This window comes from Vulpes lagopus, chromosome 7 (assembly GCF_018345385.1).
Source record: "Vulpes lagopus strain Blue_001 chromosome 7, ASM1834538v1, whole genome shotgun sequence".
Classification (NCBI taxonomy): domain Eukaryota; kingdom Metazoa; phylum Chordata; class Mammalia; order Carnivora; family Canidae; genus Vulpes; species Vulpes lagopus.
This window is the reverse complement of record NC_054830.1, coordinates 118,018,053-118,041,078: the sequence shown is the minus strand read 5'-3', so window position 1 is coordinate 118,041,078 and position 23,026 is coordinate 118,018,053. Positions and strand designations below refer to the sequence as shown.

Below are 23,026 nucleotides of genomic sequence, written 5' to 3'. Positions count from 1 at the left end.
ACCACCACCGAGGTTCTTAGAAATAGTCACATGGATGAAACTCAAAAGACAGGCAAGCTGAAAATTCAGAGAAAAATCTTCTTCTGGAGAAATCTATTAAGAACATGGACAAATGTGTAAGGCACCCTTTTTTTAAGGCGATTTTCCAAAGGCAGAGAAAACACTTTGATTACTTTGATTGCAGGGATCTATTCGTCTGCGAAGCTAAAGTGTCCAAGGAGGAGAGCTAACCAAATGAATACCAAGAACAAAGTTTGTCAACGTCAAGAACGTTTTAGAACACCAAGTGAGAGAACTGCCATTAGCCGTGACAGTAAAAGAAGAAACTGGCAGCTGGAATTGAAGCCCTGAGATCAACCAGCCCAAACGCCAAAAGCACATGCACACTACATGGTTTCTGCTTTGCTTTTGCTTCCAGCTGCAACGCCTTCCCTCCCAGATCTGGGCGAGGACTGCTTGCTTTCCTGTCTCCTGTGGTGAGGCTTCCCCCATCACTCTAGAGAGCCACAGACAGCGCCCCCTCATATGCTCCCAATACCTACTCCCACGCTCTCTGTCTACTGTGTTGATCAACCATCGAACACGCTCTGGATTATTACTCAGATGTTTTATTAGGCTTACCACACCTAACAGAAAATGCAGCTTTTAGGAGGACAGGAAGTTTTATCTGTTGTGTCCATGGCCCTATCCCAGTACCTACACAATGCCTGGGATAAAGGAGGCGCTCAGTGCTTATTCGAAGGGAGGGAGGGGGCAGGAAGGAAGCTCATTATGTACATGTGGCATAAAATATGCTAATGAAACAACTCAGTGACAGGTTAAATAAATGGCTGGCTGACCAACTTTTCTACTGTCCACACATCACAAGTCTTACATCTTTGCAATATCATTTCCTATCACAGAAATCTGGAACTACTGATTTGTACCAATATTATGCTCCATGTGTGGAGTAAACACCCAATAAATATGCACATGTCCACGGAATTAAATATACCACTTGGATGTTATACCTGTGTATCATATGAGAAAACTCGGTATGTGCGTACATTATCTTTTGAATTGAACATTCATAGTAATAAGAAGCCTTTCTTTGAAAATTAGAATCACCATCGGCCGTCTAGAAGTAACATGAGTCAGACAAGAAGCCGTTATAAAAAAAAAAAACCTTTTTAATTCTGATTGCCAAATTATTTAAGGCAGGTATAAAAAAGGAAAGCATTCAATATACATTTTACATAAAATAAACTAGATTACAGCATAAAACAAGTAACCAGGCAATGGCGTTAAAGTCTCTCTCTTCTAAAACTGGATAATTGTAAACATTAAAAAAAAAAAAAAAAAAAAAGGACTGCAAGACTATTCAAGTAATAGAACAATCACAGATGTCTCTGGTACGCAGGCTATTGGGTTATTTGCCATTCAAGATTATCAAAAAAATGACACCTCATTATTCACAGATGCTCATTATTTCCCCATTTTAATCTTTACATTATATACAACACAGTTTTTGTGGTACTGGCAACCCCATGCCTTCCAAAAGTCTTTTTTCCACAACACACAAGTACAAACAGTGACTACAGGAACATTTCACACTGATGTGTCTTTAACGGGAGCCACCAAATAGACATCTAAATTGTACCCAAGCGTCATCATCACAGCCAGCCTTTCTGAGGGCCTTACAGGGTATCTATGAAGGATATGCAAGGTTCAGGCACACTGATACAGAACGTCATTTATTTACAATCGAAAAGGAAAAGGAAAAGGAAAAGTAAGCAGCCTTTTGTGGCTAACACTTCTTCAACATGACAAATACGTTTTCTTTATTTCCTTTACTGAGTGGTTTGCGACTTGGCAGCAGACCCTGTGTGTGCGAGCCTGGTTACTGATACAAAAAGTAAAGAATATATATATATATATGTATATATACATATATGTATACGTATATATATATAAAACAGAAGTTTAATTACAGCAACATTTGTTACTCTGTGATAAAATCTGTAATTTACAAAAATGAAATGACTGGTTTTTGCCTGCCATTAAAGGCATTTCAAATTAACACCATGGAACTGATGTCTGTATAAAGCGCTTCCCCATGTGATCCAGTCACATGACAACGTACATTTCCGATCTTGTTATTCTCTGCAAAAGAAAAGAAGACGCTTAGCACAGGGTTCTGTCCACATGTGACACTGCAAATATGAAAACCCCAAGACTGATAGACTATCTTAGTTCTAGTCCTTTCAAGACATTCAATTCTACAGAAAGTGAATGAACACAAGGGTAATGATATACACTGCAGAAAAAGAAATTATTTTCCCTTCTAAAACAACCTGAGGGATAATTAAAAGTATCAAAGAACAAACATCACCTTTAGCATTATGAAAATAAATAGCTCCCTTTGTGACTTTATTTTTAAGCAGGATAAAACAAAGGGGGTCATGGAGGGTTGTTTTAAGCAGGCTGTGAGGACAACCTGAGAGACTTCCAACTGTTTAAATACAAAAAAAAATTTAAAAACCCCACAGATTAATTACTAACCTACATTACAGTTAAAGAAAGGAGAGTCCTGGAAAGTAAGCTGTACCTGAAGCACCAGAGACAGAGAGGTACATTCGTTACAGTAATATAAAACCCTCTGGGCACCTAGATGGCTCAGTGGTTGAGCGTCTCCCTTCCACTCAGGTGGTGATCCCGGGGTCCTGGGATCAAGTCCCACATCGAGGTCCCCAGGAGGAGTCTGCTTCTCCCTCTGCCTGTGTCTCTGCCTCTCTCTCTGTGTCTCTTATGAATAATAAAATCTTTATATATAAAAAATCCCAAGGAGCCAAGTGTTTGCTCTAAAAAGCCTAGACTTAATTTCCTCCCACCCATCATGCTGTCTCCCTGTAGAAAACGGATTCCAAATGTAAAGGATACTTACCTTCTTTGTGCAGGAAACATTCCTGATGCAGATGCCTGGGCAGCCACCTGCTGAGAGGCAACGAGGGCAGCGGAGGTCAAGCCTAACAGGGAAAAAAATGCAGGGTTTCTGTGACATTGGGTGAGAGAAGAGCAGGTACGGGTCCCACAATAAAGGGCTACAGCAGCAATCTGTCCTTTCCTAAACACGCACAGTATGTTTCGCTCAGCAAGGACCGAGCACAGACCACTCAGCCTAACCAACATCTATCCATTTATCCCATACTCTGTAGTTTTCTTAATAGCTACCCAAAGGGAATATAGAGCATCCATCTCTCAGACTCTGCATGGTGCTAAGTGGTCTGCACGCATTCCCAAATACGAAGCTCAGAGCTCAGGAGAAATAATAGGCACCAGGTCACAAGAGGAATCAAAAGTCACGGTAAATGATGGAAACAACACACTATTTGCTTAGAACACAGTACTTTCATCATAACTTTTATCACTTCAACATTTCCCCAGTGAATGAAGACAACACATTCCGTAAGGCACATGCAATCAGTGAGTCAAACTTAGAAATAGTCTTAAGTTGTACCCTGCAAGAGGAAAATGGCAGTCAGAGAATGTAAGAGCTCCAGATGGCATAAAGTTGCCTAAGAGGAAGCAATTTTTAATTCTACAGAAAACAATCCCAAGAAAAATAGAAAAAACAAATGCTAACCTAGGGAAAATTACTCTCCTTCTATGTCCTCTCTGGTCTTTTTTTTTTTTTTTTTTAAGATTTTATTTATTTATTCATGAGACACACAGAAAGAGAGGCAGACACAGGCAGAGGGAGAAGCAGGCTCCCTGCGAGGGAGCCTGATGTGGGACTCGATCCAAGGACCCCAGGATCACGCCCTGAGCCACAGGCAGATGCTCAACCACTGAGCCACCCAGGTGCCCCTCTCTCTGGTCCTTCTTAATTCCACTAGTTGACAGCAAGCAACATGGGCTGAATAAAAAAAAAAAAACAAAAACAAAAAACAAAAACAAAAACCAAACCAAAACAAAACAAAAAACATGGGCTGAATAGAGAAAAAAGAACCTTCACATTTGTAGAGCACTTCCCACTTTTGGAAGTACCTTTAGGCATGTAATCTTATATTCACACAGCAGCATAAGGGGCAACATGGCAAGTGCAACAACTGTGTCTCCCCAAAATTCCTAGGTGGATGCCCTAACCCACCAATGTATTTGAAGACAAGACCCGAAATAATTAAGGTTAAATGAGGTCATAAAGATGGTACCCTGCAACATCAGTATGCTCTTGCACTCTCTCTCACTCTCTCTCTTTCTCTCTCTCTCTCTGACACACAGAGAAGAGGTCGTGTAAGTACAGAGTAAGATGGAAGCTACCTACAACAAGGCAGAAACAGAGCATTCACCACAAGCAACCATGCTGGCACCCTGATCTCAGACTCCCAGCATCCAGAACTATGATAAAAATTGCTGCTGTTGAAAGCCATAGAGTCCATGACATTGTGTCCTGGAAGTCTGAGCTAACTAGGACAGCCAGAACCTGGCAAGTGGGTCGTTGGTAGAGATAGGGCCAGGACCCACCTCCCCCACCATGAGGTGTCCAAGTTGGGACAAGTGGCACAACACAAGCTTAGCTAATAACACCACCAATCGAAGGCTCTCTCACGTCGATTCTATGGCTTTTCAAAATGTTCCTCCATCGTGAAAGTCACCACGGTGATGAGTGGCTGCAAACAGCCCCTGAATTAGAGGTGATTAAAGGTGTTAAACCTAAACACATCACTCCCATTACTTCCGGGGCGGGGGGGGGGGGGGGGGGGGGGGGGGGATGAGAAAGGCCAGCAGAAATCAGCACAATTTCACCCAAGCCTCTCACCATCCCTTCCTTTTTCTCCCCGCAATTTTCCTCAAGGAGCTATCTGATCTCCTGATTGTTATACTCGGTGCCCCAGACAGCGGCCGCCACCTCGGTCTGTGAGATAACGGTAAGCCGCCGATAACATCAACCAGTGACAATTATTAAGTGGGAGCCATCTCATGTCTCAATAGAACACAAAAGACACGGGCGATCGTCTCCGTTGTGTCACCAGGGAATCGGAGGAAATAAGAATTAGGAACTTATTTACTCCCCAGAGTTCATGTTAACCCAAAGCTCAATGTATTCATTTTAAGACATGAAATGTACTGTGGGCACATGGTTTTCCCCAAGCAGAACGAGCCACACGATAACGAGGGAACGGCTGACCTTGGAAAGGGTCATATTGACCCGGGATTAGTGGGTAACCCATGCCAACGTGGGTGTGGTGATGTGTGTGCAGGTGCCGCTGGCCGAAGGGGGAGTGGCGGTCCCTCTCTCTTTCGGCCTCCCGTTCCCGCTCCGCGGTGGCCTTTTCCACGGGCTGCAACAGAAAAGAGACATAGGTCCCCCTTCAAACTCTGAAAAACCATCAGCAAGAGTCCTAAACCACCTCCGTCCCTTGAGCAGTGTGTGTTAATGATTAAGGAACGAATGCGCAGGTAATTCACATTCCTTATTAACTGAGGACAATTTCCAAACCAGGCAGGAACTGAGCCAACACTGAAGCAAGGCTCCCACCCACGAGCAAACCAAGCGGCATCAAGGTAGGTTTTCCTCGAACTACGGCAGTAAGGGGACTGCTCTTGGTTCTCGCTCGTACTCGCAAGGTTAGAATTTGCCCAATCTCTTCCCAGAAACAACTTTCATACTGGGATCAAGGCGGGGTGGGGGGTCGGGGCGGAGGAGTTGTGGACATTTAAGTCAAGTTTTCGAATTATCCTTCTTTTACGTACATTTGGGGGGGAGAATCTATCTCATAAAGTTAAATACGCCTGTCTCTGTTTTAGTCTGTTGAAAATACACGTGTCGGCACTGTATGTCAATACCGAGTACAGGAAATTGCTGCCCTCTGCCTCTGGAAGCGTTCCAGAACCTGTCCGTTTTTGAAGGCGCATAAAAAAGCTCTCAGTTCTGCCAAATAACAGTTTAGTCAAGGACCGTCTTTCCCGTACATTTCTGCCCACCAGAACTCCGCCAGCCGAAAGTTCTTTGTTCTCACTTGAAAAAAAAAAATCTTTGCACTAGAAGGAGTACCCAAAGAAATAGACTCCTAAATCATCTCTCCTCGCTTCTAGAGTCTCTGGTCGGCTCATTGACAGCACAGATCCTACATTTTATGCCACACTTCCCTTTTCTAGGCAAGAACTACCATATCCTTTGTCTCTTTTCACAACAGCCTCTGGAACTAGCAGATTCCCTTTTCCCTTTTCCTTGGCGGGGGAGCTGCGGGGGAGTAGTGAGGGTGGAGAGTAGTGAGGGTGGAGCTGTCTTTCACAAAGCCACTTGTTTGCAGGGCTTCGGGAAGTTCCAGGGACAGGACAATGGGTCAAGGCCAAAAGACTCTCACGTGATCACCCTGGCAGACCAGTGTAACAATAGGTCAGGCGTCAAAAATCCTCTGCACCGAAAGTTGGTTCCTATGAATTTAAATGTCCACCTAACAAGCACCCTCCTGGGGAGTCAAGGGTACAGTGCCTCTTGCAAAAGAAAAGCTCGTGAGCACTGCACACATACTTCTGACACCCCCCCCCCCCCCCGCCCCGTGTGAAAGCATCTCACTTTTGAACATTCCCCATTCTTTATGTGTGAAGATAAAACAGCATCTTGAAATCACAGCTGGGTTTGAAAACCATTTATATTTCAAGACCATTTCCTAGCTTGTCCCCTTTCCTCGCCCCCCCAAAACATGGTACTTTTAAGTAACAACAAAAGGAGGCTTACGGCAGGAGACTTGCTGCGGTACTGGTTGGCATGCTGCTGTAGCAAGTCCAGGGCTTTCGATTCCGTCGTTGTTTTCGTGTTGATGCTAGGGCTGCTACTGACTTTCTCTGCCTCTTCTCTCCCTGACATCTTCCCATAAACAGGATAATGAAATCCTGGAGAGAGATAGGCCCCTGCAGATACACAACAAATGCCACATCAAGTTATGGGCTACATCTTTAAAAACAAAAACAAAAAATAACATCATCTGGGTTACATGAACTTGGGATAAGAGTCGGAGATCTTAAAATAGGGGATTATATTAAGAGTGGGCTACATCATCGTTAAACTGTAGGTAGGCTCTCCGATTTTCTTCTCCCAGTTAATTCATCCTGATGAACGGAGGTTATAAACAGAATTGAGCTTACAGCCATTTCATACATTTATGTGTCCGCTTAAGTGAAAGGAATAGGAACTATAATGATTATGACAGTAAGTGCTTAGAATATTTTCATAGGCAATAAAGTATATGTCAGTCTAACAGCTAGAGCAGACCATCAGAGTCTACACAAACGAGAGCTGAGGACGCTTGACATTTTATTTAAACAAAAACAAAACAAAACCCAACCCCCCCAAAAAACCTCATATGAAATAAGTTTCACCTTGGGGAACTGAAGCAAACTAAAAACAAGCGAAACAAAGGTTACTGTTGAAGCGTCTCATTTATCCTGAGTTTTTCAAACAGCTAATATTTGCACGCAGCCTGTTCCCTCCAATATAGCGAGAACCCGCAACACGTACCAGGGTAACTGTGCATTAGGACGGGAGAGACAGCCCGGTATGCAGGGTGGCTGGGGTCATACATCTGTGGGTAAGGATAAGCATGCAAGTACTGTATGTAGGACTGATGCTGACTCATGGGCGAGGACACCGCCACTCTCGCTCCCCGAGAGTCCTTCCAGTTCATAGGCGTCTTTCCATCATCATTTTTCAGCTTGTTCTCCTCCAGAGACTGAGAGTCAGGACGCTTGGCCTCCTTGGGCTCTTCTTTAATGCTTGTTAGTGATACAGGAAGGCTGGGCACGCCACCCTCCTTAGTGGGGGTCTTCCTAGGACTATCCTCTTTTAATTTCTTTTCCCTATCAAGCTCTTCTGACTTTTGCTGATCCAGGTACTTGGGCTGGTATACGTAATGATGCCATGTCCTTGAATCTGGATCCTGATTTTGAGGGAACAAAAGAAAGAAAGAAAAGAAAAGAAAAGAAAAGAAAAGAAAAGAAAAGAAAAGAAAAGAGGGGGAGATTTGTTTTAAAATTTCCATTTTGAAGCAAAACCCATTAATCACCATGACAGCATTATTACTCTTACTTCTAATACTAAGTTAACATGTATTTCTGGGTTTGCACTGTGCAAGAGCATTACCTCCCTCTTTCCCCAAGTCATGACGTCTGCGGTAGGCATCATTATTAATCTCTTTTACACAAGACAAAACCAAAGCTTTTAAAAGCTCCAGGAACATAAGGGTCGCACCATTGCCCAGGATGGAGCTGGGCCCTTCGTGGGATCCTTCAACATTAAACAGCACGCTCAGACATAATTTAATCGAAAACTCATTTTCCCTTTACTATCTCACACAGGCAAAAAGAATTTTAAAAACTCCCAACTCGGGCTGGCTCATAGTAAATTTAAATCATCATCATATCAATTAACATCAGTTAGTGGGGGAAACTCTTGGTTTCCTAACATATTTTCTTCACCTACAACAGCTGAGGCTTAATACACGGGCTCATGTCTCCTGTGCAGACATCTTAATCAAAACAAAATTTCAAATTAATAGCACACGTTATAGCTTTTCTCTTAGAAAACAAAGGCATCTCTAACCGCCCCCACCCCGCACCCCAAAGTGTACGGTTCTAACGCCCTTTGAAGCTACGGCCTGGTTCAGGCCTCCACAAGTGGGGCAAGGCCTCTGCAACCCCCATCCCAATCATGACAAAAACCCACTGGGTATATTTAGGTCCTGAGAGAACATTCAACCTTGGGCCTACATCTTAACTTCTGGGCAGTAATGAGCATGAAGACAGGATTCTGTGACTCTGATTCCCCAGGGACAAAAGCATCGGAGTGGAGAGAGGGGTCGGGATGCCAGAAACTTCCAGCGTTAACTCTTAACTCTCAAGAGACCATAGTGAGTCAGGACGTGTGCGCTAGGACAGGAAGTGCCAGCACACGTGTGATTTCACAGTGGCTGGTTTTCAGGTGCCGGCCCATGGAACCTCAGGCTGGCTGGCCAGGGGGTTCTGGGAGGACTAGGGGAGGCCCATGCACCCAGACACCCCCGCCATACTCCACACTTTGCCTCACAGGCGATGGGCACCGAGCCCTACTTTGGGGCTCTTAACATCTAGGCATCTTGGACACCGTGTGGAAGATGGCTGGGCCCCAAGTTTTATGAAAGAGACAAAAGATGGGAAATGTGGACTGAAGGGCTCAGCCTTAATAATATCCCTTGGAGGTGCCAGGAGAAATTTGGGGATGTAACAGAACAAATGTTGTAGAGACCAGACTCAGGATCTCAGCAGCCACCAGAGTTCCCTCACTCTGGACTCAGTTAAGAAACCGGGGGACCTCATCAGATTCACAGTGAGTGAACGGCACAGAACACCGGTCTGCCAAGCACACATCTGAAGTCCCTGTTACCACACAACGCGACAAGGCAATAGTGAGGACCGCGACGCTTGAGAGGTATGAAATAACTCCTGAGGGAACCTTGTCAGATATTTTTTAGGAGGAGAGGGGATCGACCCTAAGGAGCCCCTGGCTTATTTCCTGCGAAGACGTCTAACCAGATCAAGCCCAGACACATCCAAGTCTCAGACTTGCTCTCTCCCTGTGGGGGCCACGCTCCACAATCTTACTTGTTTAAATCTCGAGGTTGGATCTACACCTGTCTGCTTCATAGAGTCCATGACAGATTTCATTTCTACAGCCTCCTTAATAAGCTGGTGGTTTTCCATCTGCTTAGCTTTGAAGCTGTCGGCCTGAAGCTGCTGCTGGTGACTGGGGAGAAGCTGTGATTTACCTGTCTCCTCAGTTTTATTAGGCACTGGCGGCCCTAGTTTAGAATGGGTTTTGTTAGGCTCCGGGGTAGAGGGAGCTTTTGAGATTGTGGCAGACGGCAGGTTTTTCTGTTTACTGTCCTCCTTGCCCAGCTCTTTCAAGGGGAGCTCGTTTTTCCTGTCGCAATCTCCTCTGCCAGCCTGGGCCAGTTTCTGCTCTGCCAGCCTCTGATCCTCATAGTACTTCTCGTACTGCTGTCTATAGGCAGGGCTGGTGGCCATCAGGGACTTCTGGTCCATATAGAGCCCATAGGCGTACTGGCCGTAGTAAAGTGACTGCGCCAGGGCAGGGTGTCTCTGTGTGATCACTGACTGGTGCTGAGGCTGTAAGGGTGCTGAGGTATGGTCCACTTTCTTGGCATCGAGCTGCTCCACCTTGTCTTTCTTGTCCGGGTCCTCCTCAGACTCCTTCTTGATCTTCATCGCCTGCGCGCTGGCGCCGTTCCCAGCTGCAGGGACTCCCACCTGCCCGGGGTGCATGTAACTCGGAGAATAGTAGGGATCGTAGCCATGGTAGTAGGGTGAATGGGACTCTTTCATCTGAGATGATTGTGCTGGAGCCGAAGGATGCCCTTTGACAACACCATCCTTACTGGAAACGATGTCCGACGGGGAACTGGCCTTGGACCTCATGCCCTCCGACCGGCTGTCGGAACCACCATCGTCTGCAGCATCGGAGATGTCCGAATAGGCGGGGCTGCTGGTCTTGGCCGCGGACCCCTCTGCGCCGTTCTGGGTGAGCACGTGCAGCGGGGCCAGGGGCGCCTGGCCGTTCACCAAAGTGCTACATTCCATCCTTGAGGCGCTGCCTATGGAGGGGCTGGGGGCGTTGTCCGTGAAGGTGTAAACCTTGTCAGCCTCGGCTTTGATGCTGGCCATCCGGCTCTCCTGGGACTCCGACAGCCCGTTGGCCAGCCCTTCACTCTTGCTGAGATGGTCCTTTAAAAAATGCCCAGATAAATCTTTGCCAGCCCCCTTGGCGTCCTCGAGTTTGCCCAGCTTGGCATCCAGCTTGGGGCTCCCCGACTCTTTCCCCTCTTTGTCCTTCAGCTTCCGCTTCTCCTTCTTCTTTTTGTCTTTGAGGGACACAAGGGCGGGGTTCACGGTGATGGGCTCTCCCATGATCGTGGGCTTTGGCTGAATGGGTTTCAATGGAGGGCTCTTTGGTGTGGCCTGCACGACGGTCGTGGTGAGGGAGGGCAGTCCGGGGATGGTCCCCGTGGTGGTGCTCGTAAAGGTGGCAGTGGGGATGGCGATCAGCTGCGGAGGGGCGGGCGCAGGGGCCGGGGCGGGGGCAATGGGCCGGGCAGTTTTAAGCTTGGAGAGGTTTTTGTCCATTTTGCAGTTGTTGGCTTTCTTGCCCTTTTCTTTGTCGCCCGCGTTCTTCTTGTCGATCAAGCCTTCTGCCTCCAGCTTAGGCATCTCTGCGGCCAGGCCGCCGTCGGGCGCGGAGCAGCTGTCCAGGGTGGTGGTCATGTTGGAGATCACCGGGAGGTTGTTCAGCTCACTGTGGAGGCCTTTCTTCTTGCCCGAGTTCTTCCCCGCTTTTGAGCCGAGGACAGAGCCCGGACCGTTGCTCATCAGCTCTCTCTTCCCCTTGGGGGTGCCCGGGGGGTGCCCGGGGCCGGGCGATGCGGGCGCCTTCACCTGCTCGTAAGCCGAGAGGCTGGTGCTGGGCTCACCGCACTCGAGCGCCACGTGACTCAGAGCCTCCTCGCAGTCCGAGATCTTGTCCTCGCTGTCGGGCTCGAACTCCAGCTTGTTCTCTGGGTCCAAGTGTGCGTGAGCCTGGTGGTACCGCAGGCCGTTAATGTGCTTGTACTTTTTGTTGCAGTTGGGGTGGGGGCAGTCGATTAACACTGGAGAGGAGCAGCCTTGGTCCAAAAAAGTAGTCTCCGGCTTCCCTTGAGGAGTGGTGGGAGTGCTTCTGGAATTTGTGCGGACCCGCTTCCCGGGCTTATTGTCCTCGGAGCTGGAATTCAGGTCCAGCTCCATCGGGGGCTTGTTTTTCCTTTTGTTGGTGGAGGAGGGGCTGGCTTTGACGTCCTCAGCGGCACAGTTTGGGGGTGTCCTGCGCCCACTGGCGTTGAGGCTGCCCCGCCGCCCCTTCCCATTGGCACCCCCTCTGTTCTTGTTCTGCAGCCCCCTGGACTCGGTGAAGCTGGCCTCTGAGCCCGGAGCCGCCGCGGCAGACCTGGCTCTCTTCCCTCGGCCCCGGCCCCCTCGCATCTCCAGGTCACTGGTCGGTGACTCACAGAACCTAGGGAAGAGCAAGCGACACATGTCAAAATGAGCACTCCCAAGAGAGCCGGTGAAAACACCAAAGCCACACAATGCAGGCAAGGGTGGCCAACACCCCCAGCAGCTTGAGGGCTGGGCCCAGAGAGGGAGAACACACCCTCTTCTTCCGCTATTTCAATCCCTGTGAAAGAACAGGCTAGGGAGGGTGTATATGCTTTAGAACACCAAAGAAAAACGGCTCAGATAGCTCATTCAAATCCAGTTCCAATTCCCATTTTAAGAGACAGAAAACAAAGGAGTGAGGGAGACGGGGCAGGGAGGAGAGCTCTCGGTGACAGAAAAGAAATCCTGCATCTGCATTTCACTGTGTGCAATCCTGAATTGCCCGTTTCTTTTTTGCCTGGTTTCAATTACAGGCAGACTTTTATGCATTATTAATCTATCTCTCAGGTTTCTTTGCAAAGAGAGGATGGGGGAAAGGAGAGGGGAAGGGGAAGGAAGAGAGAAAACAGAGCCTGAAATAAAAGGCCCTGTGCCTACCTGGGAGGGGCCCAGTCGTGCTTGGTGCAGTCCAGTAGGGTCCCTACGTAAGTTTTGTTCCGCCACGTGACATTGACCACTAGAACACCTGCAGGAACGGGGAATGAAGGAGGTCCACGGTTAGCACTGATTCCTCTATTTCCAAATGATGAAGATGATGATGATCATGATTTTACCAGCAAAGTTCTGCTCTCATTTGCTTTCAAAAGCTGTGGTTTGCATTCTTCCTCTTTCTGGTTTCAGTGACCTCAAGTGAAAACCCACAGGAAATTGTGTGTGTGTGTGTGTGTGTGTGTGCGCGCGTGTGTAATGCCTGTGCGCATGCGGTACAAAAGGGTAAAACTGTGTGTGAGTGTAATCAAGATACTGCTGACAGAAGGAAATGGTTTTTGCCATGTCCTGCTGTAAAACAGCAACACTCACCTCTTAATTTTTCTATTATTACACATAATTGCTCTCGTTTGGCAAGCAGCCAACAAAAACTAAGCGCCAGTTACCAGTGCTTAAACCAGAAGGTGACTGAAAGGCATCGGCTTTGTTTCCAATTCAACAATATAAAATGGTGATTTTTATTTAGGAAAAGATTATGTGGGTGCACAAAAATACATGTAGAAGGGGAGTGTGAGGGGGTTAGAGTCCAGATAGCACACAATCAGCTATAATTTCTCTTTCCTAATCCTCCCCTCTCTGGCTTTGTGAGACAAGAAATCAGCCACGGTATGGTATCTGTTTCACTGTTTGGTCTTGTTTCATATTAAGGACTCCTAAAATAGCCCTCTTAAGAAAATAAATGTGCACAATAGGTTTGCTCTTGGGGTTATCTTTAGAATCAACTTTAGTAAGCATTTGCCACAGAGGATTAGAAGAAAAATCTCAAAACCAACACACTTGTTTCCTGCAAGCCATTCTGCTTTTCCCAACTGCTTTGCAGACAGACAATTTAATTTAGCACTGCATCTGTGAATTACTAAACTTAAGTGCACTTAGTGTACCAAATGTCACTGGAAAACAAAATAGAACGTCCTCTTTATTTCTCCAGAGGACCAGCGCTGTATATTTTTTTAATCACTCCTTAAAATTAAATGTATAATAAAAGGACCTAGGATTGTGAGACATACCTAAAACATTAGGGTAAATAAAGGAAACACTTAAACGAGCCTTTGTTTTCCTTTCTGCACCTACAACCCGTTCCATCTTGGAAACACCAAGGGACATTACTCAAAGTCTACTTCTAGCTGGTTTGCTCACTCGCTCACTGCCATTTTGAATTGCAGAGGAAAACCTGTGTTGCACTCCTCTATGGTAAGGGACACCTCACAAGGTAAGACTAATTGTCCTGGGAGCCTTTTAACAGCAGGGGAAAATATCTGAATGGTTGGGACTCAGGTAGTGGGGAAGGCAGGCTTTCTTCCAAAAGTCTCAGGAAGAGATTTGAAAATTGTTTCCCATATGGTCTCTGTTGCTATTAGGTGACAGCTGAATTTACTCACTGTAGCAATGGGGGGGGGGGGGGCGGGGGGGGGGGGGAGAAAGGGGACGGGAACGAAGCAAAGCAAGCATTTCCTCAAATCACGGGTTGATTCCATTCTGATTCCCTCAGGGAAAGAAAAAAAATCCTGAAACCACTGAGTATAAAAATTCATATTGAGATGAGAATCAATGGTAATTAGGCATTTGGTCAAAATTTGCACAAGACAGAACAATTGGAGGAAAGGATTCTTTATGAGCACATCCCTCCAGGAAAAGGGAGGGGGTGGGCGGGGAGGCGAAGGGGAAGATGGAGCTGGTTTTCTCATCATGTGCTCTCTGGGGCCCTGTGTGTGGTGTCAAAGACCTTTGCAGCTGCTTAAAATTCTTCAGCATGTCAGCTATATTTACAGTGCAGGAATATATCTGTATCGCCAGAAGGTTACTGCATTTGAGCTTTCGACGCAATAGGCTGAATCACCGCGTTCCAGAGTCCCTGATGTAGCACAAATGTATAATTAAAATTGCTTGAAAGGAAACATGAAAGAAACAACAAACCCTCCATTCTTGCAGTAATAAAATTAAAAACAGGAAAAGTCTGCACAGACACTTAACATTTGTCTGCAGTGAAAGGCTTTTGTTATTGCTTTTCCCCTAAGGGGCTCGCGTTTCCAGCGAGCGCGGGCCGCCCATTGGCCGGCACCTGCCGCGGACGCTCGCGTCTGATTGGCTGGGCCCGGGGCGGCCGCGGCCCGGGATGAGGGCTCGGCGGCGGCGGCGGCGGCGGCGGCGGGGCCTCGGGGATGCTCGGGGCTGCTCGGGGCTGCTCCGGGCGCCGGGCCCCACGCAGCACCCCGGGAGACGCGGGGGCCGCCCGCGCCGGCAGTCGGCCGCCGGGAGCCGTCACAAAGGCTGAGCTCGCGCTGCAGCAGGCACGCCCCGCCGGATGCGGCTTCTAGAAGCCACGCGGGCAGACCTCGTGTGCGCGCCCCGGTGATGCCGCGAGGTCCCCCGTTATCTGCACTGGCACTCGGGGCGGGGCGGGGGGACGCACCGAGTCCATTCACACCTTCCAGCGGGGCCTCGCCGGCCGGCCAGCCAGCCTGGTTTTTCCAGCAGCCTCGGCATTTGAGAAAGCTCAACCCAAACGCTCTGCTCCCGGGGAGATGCTGACGGGCCTCCGTCAGGCCGGGCTGATGGAATACGCGTGCTCGTGTCTATTTTTCTTTCTGCCACAAGAGTATTTCTGTCTGCTCAGGATTCACGTGCGAATACACACACGCACACCCATGGCGACACAGCCACACTGGAAGGAAGGCTTCAGGAATGCTGCTCATATAAACTACAAAGTGTATTGTTTCTTTGTAAGGAAGTCTGTGTTTGCACAACATCCCATTGTGCGGGGCCAAGTAGAAGGGTGGCGGTTTAGCTCCTAACATGCAAACGGTTTCTCCTTTTGCTCAAGTCTCAACATCTTGAATGCATTGTAACCCAACCACGGGGGCACGTCAAGTGGACTCCACTCTTTAACTCACCAAAATGGAAATGAGTCCTTTAAAAGTTCTACTTTGAATGTCATAAATCTGGGCACAGTTGTGTTTCTCGTTTATCTTATGTACGATGGAAATAAATACACATTTATTACGAAAGGACTTAATATTTCTTTTAATGCACACTTATTCTTCCAACCGCCTAGCCCGTGGACCAGGTGCTGGGGACGCTCTACGCCAGCCTTTTTCATCTTTATAGTCTCCAGGATCCCTCTACGTTTACTGTCCTCCTTTTCCACTCATGAGGATGCTGTTTCTCAAAATGCTGGTAATGCCTGCCCGGTAACGTTTTCTTTTTCCCAAAGATTTTACTTATTTACTCGTGAGAGAGGCAGAGACACAGGCAGAGGGAGAAACAGGCTCCTTGCAGGGAGCCTGATGTGGGACTCGATCCCGGGTCTCCAGGATCACGCCCTGGGCCGAAGGCGGCGCTAAACCGCTGAGCCACCCGTGCTGCCCCGTAACGTTTTATATTTGAGAAACATCTGAAGATTGTTGCCAATTACAAATACAGCTGAAGACAGCAATGGATGATTTGTGTGAGCTCACCACACAGGGTTTTCCTATTTATATTAAGGCTCTGAATTAGATACTGATCTAAGAATCTAAGCTACTGCCCCATAAAACATGTATTATCTACAGGACACTTAGAAGGACGTTCTCTGTGTTCTGTGACCTAAGCCTGTTACCTTAACTCAAGCCAAAAGAGCCCTGAGATCTCGTAAGGATTCCACAGTCACAGGGTTCTAACTATTATTTGCTCTTGTCAATACTTAGCAGTTAAGTGCTCCCAGAGAGACGATCAGGCCCATTAAGCATTTATTGTGTATCTTTAGGTTATATACACTAGATACTTATTTGGTGCTATGGGATCAGCCACATTCTAGCGAGACCTCCATCCAAAGTCTATTCTGCAAGAGCCTGCAAACTTCTAACAGAACCAACATAGGCATACCTGTAATCCAGAAAGGGAAGTATAGATTATGGATTATCCATACCTAGAGAGCAGGCTCCTTGATCCATCAAACTAGACCCTGGATGAGATTTTCCCAGGGTTTACCTTGCCCACAGTCCCTGCTCAGAGGGTAGTTTTAGGTGACTAGGCTCCTAAGCCAGTAATCCTAACCCTGGCCTCATCTGATGTGTCCAGTGATGGGCATCTAAAGCTGAGGCAACCAGAGACTTACTTTGGGAATCAGAGTCAGTCGTAAGGCAAATTGACAACATAAGTAGAAATCTCAAGGTCACAAGGTACCAAAGGCTGAGAGAACTTAAGTGGATCAGAGCCCCAAGGATACAAGAGCTAGGAGATGAAGAAGCCAATGGGTGCAAGACCCTTAGTACTGGTATGTTCCTTCTTTCTCCTCTTCATCAGTGATAGGGGCTCAACAGCACCCAGGATTGCCCCATTATTTTCCAGCCACCTTGGTAAAAAGTTGTTCCTGGTTATCAATTTAAATCTGTCTCTGAATACCTTGGCTCCTGCTGGTACCTTCTGATACCCTGCAGAGAAAGTCTACCTAAAGTCCAGCCAACGGCCTTTCACCCAGGCAACGGCAATGGCCATGGTAACATTTTCACCCCCAGCTCACTCTCCTTTTTCCCCCTCCAGCCTACGTGAGTTTCTTCAACCACTGTTTACGCCACAATTTTAATCCCCGGACGATGTTCGATTCCAAATCTCCAAGGAGAGTTCAAGTTCCTAAAGAATCAGCACCAAAGAGAGACAAAGGCAAATGTTCTCTTCTCTGAATGCTCTCCACTCACACACTGGGGGTGCACGCACATCAAAAAGCAGTTACCTCCCTTCTGAGTCCCCCATGGAACTCTATACCCACAGTCATCTGACCAGTGGATGCTCACCAGAATCCACACTGCCCTCCGAGTCCACAGCTAGACCCTTCTTAGCCTCCCGCCCAGTCAGACACGGGTCTGTGGCACACTCAGGTCTAGGACAGCTAAGTGAGTGACTGGCTATGTCTGGCCCACAACAATCCCCACCCCCACCCCGTATGTCCTTCTCATTTCCTCCTCTTTCTGGCTGGCTGGGACAGACTAGGGCAACCATGAAGACCACCAGAGGATGGCAGAGTGTCCTTCATCTGGGACCCAGAATGACAAGGAAAACCCACCAAAGGAATACCAAACTCAGACTATTAGGAAAGCAGCAAATACACTCTTCCCACATTTGAAGGCCACCGAACCTGTCTTAACCTAAATGCACAGTCCCTTGACATCCTACTCCTCTCACAGACACAGTCTGCCTCTCCTCCAACCAGAACACACTCCCGGAACACAGGAGCAGGGTCTGTACCCACCGTACCTGGGAGCACAGGACCCAGCCGACAGAGAGAGCTCGCTCAACACCTGGGCATAATGACATGGTGACAGAAGGGAATCTAGATTTGAATCCTTCTTTTCACGGTTACCATACTTTTTCAATAAGCATCATCTCCCACTAACATACAGATGATAGAAATTCTCTGTGGAAAGACTGTACTCCAAAGATGTTATAAATATGGTTTATGAATTACTGTTTCTGGTATTCGTGAAGATGTTTCCTCAAGAACTGGGCAAATGCCTGATTTCCCAGTGGATCAGCATAACTCTGTTTGTATTACAGTTTAAAGACTGTTTCAGAGTCTTTAAAGTACCTCATCCCTGGGACAGAAGTCTCTGCCAAGCATTGCAAATGCCAAATTTGGAATCAGACGTCGTTTTTTTTTTTTTTTTTTTTTTGAACTCCTATTCAGACTACCACATCTGGATGGACTTGGCGTGCACTCATGCAGAAAACAGAAACCTCACTCTAATAGCACCGAAATGTAACCCAGTTATGCCACAACCCTTTTTTTTTTTAAGTTTACACATTTCTTTCCTTTTATATATTTTTTCTAGGGGAATCATTAGTGACAATAAAAAGGCCACATTACGCTGGTTTCATGAGTCCAGGATAATGTTCATGCATTTCAGGTATCCTATTACTTATATCTTTATGCAACATGACTATTGTACCAGGTATGATTTATCACCATTCCTTTGTACTCCACCTCCCTCCCCCAACATTTTATTTTTGTGGTTTCATTGTATCCAACCCTAGTACCTTCTTTAAAAAGACTGAGTCTTGTATAGTACACTTGTTCCTTTTTCTGCCTTCAAAGCATCTAACCTTCAGAAAGTTCTTTCTTCAAAGGACAAAGTTGAGTTTCTAATTCTTGGGGGGAGGAAAGGAGATGTTTAATTTATGACTGAGGCTGCCAATGAAATCTCTGACAGCTAAAGAGCAGAGGGACTTTCCTATTCTCCATGCCAAGTATCTATGGAGCACTAAGGACAAGAAAAGTATAGTCACATGACCAGAAAATGCAGGTTTTTTTTTTTTTTTTTTTAAGAGCCCTACTGCGGAGCTGAATGTTTGAAGAGTCACTTTAACCACATCCTGTAATCAAACCATCTGGAACACAACGCTGCGATTAGTCACTCTGAACACTGGGCTTTATCTGAACAAATAGTGTATGGCAATGGAGCATGGGAGATAGGGCAGCAGCAACAAAGGGGAGTGTAATGAAACACTTTATGCCCTAGTGTGCCGCCACCCCAGTCATAAACCCCAGACACACACTGCTCTGGTGTTAATGTACTACTTTATGAAAGCACAGTGAGCTTAAAGATTAAAGAACTGACAGGATAAAAATTGCTGGTTTGGATAGATGTTCCCTGTTGGCGGCTGGAATATGTTGGCACCGCTCTATCTACGTTAATTATAACCTCTCCGACGACAATTCAGCATTCCTTTTAGGGTCTGGTGTTATTTTCAGGGCATCAGGAACAAGGTTCGCTGAGGGGAGGACGGTAATGATTCTCCATTTGCCAGAGGTTCATCTGAACAAGGAGATACTGCTTTTCGGTTCGTCCAAACCCAATCCATAAATAAAGGTATAGCCACAGGAGATCCACTGGCTAATCGGAACACCAGAGAACAAAAAGCAATGGCAAAATGGTGTTGTTCTAATCTACATTTTATTTTTTTTTATTTTTATTTTTTATTTTTTTTATTTTATTTTTTATTTTTTATTTTTTTTTTCTAATCTACATTTTAAAAGACGGCATTCTTCTTTGACTGAGCTTACTTATCTCTTTCAAAAGTACATTTGATCACTGGGATACCATCTATGGAAATTTTATTAAAAAAACAAAACAAAACTGAAAGGTTTCCCCTCCCTTAATACACTGAATAAACCCTAAAAGGGGAGGAGGGGGGAAAAAACATAGCTAAAGAAACCTTGTTTCCCCATGGGCCTTATGGTTTAATACACAAAAGAACACAGAGCCACTTCCATCACTGTCACCTCCCCCGCAGCCTTTGTTCTGAGGCCTGATGAGCTGTATTGATTTGGGAAAATCATTGAGCTTCTTGGAAAACTAGACTCTCGCTTATTCACTGCCATCTATTTCTTTCCCATGAAGACAGGTGGTCAATATCCAGTTGACTGGTCAGCTAAAAGAGGCTCTTGCTGCTTTTCTTTTCTTGCTTCCCTAGTAACATTATCCTTTCCCACTTTTAGAAAATACAATGACCTGTTAAAAAGTCTTGTGGGTAAGAAGAGGGAGAAGAAATAAGGCTTTTGTAAGGCACCTCAAGCAATACTGAAGTGCTGTCCTACACATTTGCATGGGAGCCTGCACTGCATATGCGGCTAATGACAAGATTTTCACTGACCAAGCGTTATACAAGTTTAAGTATTAATGAAAAGTCTGATAGCCCAAGACAGAACTTTAAGAAATATACCAAATCAAACCAGATCACTAGAACTTAATGTTCATTTCAGAGACATTTTCCTTTAAAAAAAAATGAGTACATAAGTTTCATTAAGTTTCTTAATTCTTAATTATAAGATGGTCTAAGTGTCATTATAGACATCTCAGGGAACCAAAAGCATAATGGGAAAAAAAAATCACAGGGAGACCTTTTACAAAGTAATTTAAACATGATGAGAACAAAAAGCACTTGATTTCAAGTTAGGCAGACACAGGCATCCTAAGGAAACATTATCCTTGCTGCTTGAGGCTCTTTATTTTATTTTTTTTGAGGCTACTCTTTAAATATATATATACAATACAACCACTCACACCAGGATTTTGCAGAGGTGCAGGGAGTCCTCCGTCCCCACCTGGGGATAGACAGGAGGACAAGTTTCAGGTGACAATGTTGGGAACTCAGGCTTGTCCCCTCACCCCACCCCAGCTAAGTCACACTCAGCCAGGCTGCATCAGAAGCTATCCCTGCACCCCAAGGGGATGCTCTTCAGCCTGTGGTCTATCAAGGCTCAGCCAACACACAGTAAAATGAAGTGATAAGCTCAAGTAAAAGATAAAAGATGAAGGACAGAAAAAAAACCCCACAGAGTCTTGAGACAGGCATTTGGAAGAGTTTCAATGCATAAAGTGACCATGTACACATACGGAGTCGATGTATGTAGGTATACACTTGTATAAAGAGGTTTCTTGTCTTTGATCAAACTTTCCAGTAAGTAATGCCTTGAGGCTGGCTGGCACAGAGATAAGCTATGGCACCACTCAGTTTTCTGGTGCGAAGTTTGAAGCCTGGATTTTTCTCCTCCTCCTTTGCAGGCATGCATTCATATCTCTGAAAACTGATGAGTTCAGATGAATGATTTTTAGTTCCTCAAACCCTCTCCTTTTTTTTTTTTTTTTTTTTTAACCCTCTCCTTTTTTAAGGCACAATTTCCTCACTGGAGAAGCAGGATTTTTCATCCCTCCTCCTCCCTTTCTTCATGGAAAGACCAGGGGTTCAGTGCCAACTGTAACAAAACAGACTCATCTCCCCTACTCCAGCCTCATGAGCTTTAATTATTAGCTCATTAGGAGATCATCTTTTTTTTTTCCCTTACTGAACATAATAAAAGCATTCAAAAGTTTGGGAAAGTTATCTCACAAGTATTTCTTGAAGTAGGCTTACTCTGAGCCATGGTCACAATACGATTCTTATCCTATTACCTCCTAATATGCTGTTCCTTTACAAGTGTTATTTTAGGAGGCAGCTGTGTACAAGGGACCCAGGCCCACAATGCATAGCGAGGATGCTCCCCACCCCAACCTCACCCAGAACGGAAGGGACACAGTCTCAACACAATCCCACTGTCAGACCCGCCTGCCACCAAAGATAAGCAGCTGAAAGAATGCAGGCCTTTCGTTTCCTGTGCTTAATATTAACCATGGCATCTTTTCTGCTTACAGCTTCTACAGCGGGGATCTCCACAGGGTCGTTGGTTCCCCTTCAGAGACAGGTAAAGAGAACAGCAAGACCAGACAAAAATCAAACTATCCTGCAGGCAACAAGCCCAGCTCTACACCACTGCCCCTAGAAGAGAGTGTTCTGAAGCCGAAAGCGGGAAGAAGGGTGCAAGATGCTCTGAATTTGAAAAGTCACTGACTGGGTACTTGTACTGCAATGCCAGGTACAGACAGCAATCTGTTTCTTGCCCAGTGCTACCCCCCCCCAAACCCCTCCCAGGCAGGAGCAGTGTAGGGAGGGGCACTGCGGAGGCCAAGCAATCGCTGAGCTGAATGAAATTCCAACATTCCAGGGAAATAAAACCTAAGAATGAAAAACCTCATATACTTTGGGGAAAGGGAGCAGATTCCAGGAAAGTAATAGGGAGGTACCTTTCTCCTGGCCTGGCTCACAAACCTCTAGTGGGTCAATCTGGGTGGGTGATTAGCCGAGTTTCAGGTTTAGATGCTAGTGAACTGCTTGTCAAAATATGTGTAATACAACTCTAGGTTACAGGACTGTGTTTTCAAGTAATTTCCTACCATCCCCGGTCCTTGAGATACAGGGAGACAGTGGGAACCAAATGACAATTATGCTCACATCAAAAAGCCGCCACTGATGCATGCATCTCACTGGGACCCAAGAGCCAGGCTTCATATAAATTATGATGCTTTATTTAAAGTCAGAGCGCTTATTTGCTTTTGTGCCAGCTCTGGGCCTTTTTCATCTCCAGCTCTCGACGGCCCAGGAGAGCACACATTCCTACAGCTTTGCTGGCCACCAGCTGTGTCCCCCATAAATCATAAATCCTCTGAACAAGCCATTCTTTACAAAGACCAACAGCATTTACTGGAGATGATCACTCTGCTATTATTCCACTTGCTGAAATTTAAAATAGCAATTTACAACAGCGGCTGAAAACCAGGGAACTGTGTGTATGTGCATGTGTGTACACAGGAAGGCTCTGCATGTCTATGGCACACAGAGGGGCACATTTTGTGTGTCACCTAAAAGTCAGCTACTCTACAAATCCATAAAGGAAACCAGGGATGTGCCTGTCAGAGGAACCAAAGTCAGCACCCTCACAATTAAAGGCAGTGGGGTGAGTGAGGTG

General features: G+C 46.3%; 1 protein-coding gene across 5 annotated transcripts in view; it reads right to left on the bottom strand.

The window, feature by feature from the left end:
* Positions 1–1,152: 1,152 nt before the first annotated feature.
* Positions 1,153–23,026, bottom strand: part of ZNF608 (zinc finger protein 608) — a 111,369-nt gene continuing 89,495 nt past the window's right edge. For 4 of the 5 annotated variants that reach the window (XM_041762193.1, XM_041762194.1, XM_041762195.1 and 1 more), the window contains 7 exons: positions 12,601–12,688; positions 9,619–12,079; positions 7,502–7,919; positions 6,722–6,894; positions 5,168–5,321; positions 2,924–3,005; positions 1,153–2,142 (listed from right to left, as the gene is read on the bottom strand). In XM_041762193.1, coding sequence (XP_041618127.1) covers positions 2,136–2,142; positions 2,924–3,005; positions 5,168–5,321; positions 6,722–6,894; positions 7,502–7,919; positions 9,619–12,079; positions 12,601–12,688 — 3,383 coding nt within the window. In that variant the 3' untranslated portion in view covers positions 1,153–2,135. Of the gene's footprint in view, positions 2,143–2,919; positions 3,006–5,167; positions 5,322–6,721; positions 6,895–7,501; positions 7,920–9,618; positions 12,080–12,600; positions 12,689–23,026 lie in introns of those variants that run through there. The other variant, XM_041762196.1, reaches the window with a different exon arrangement.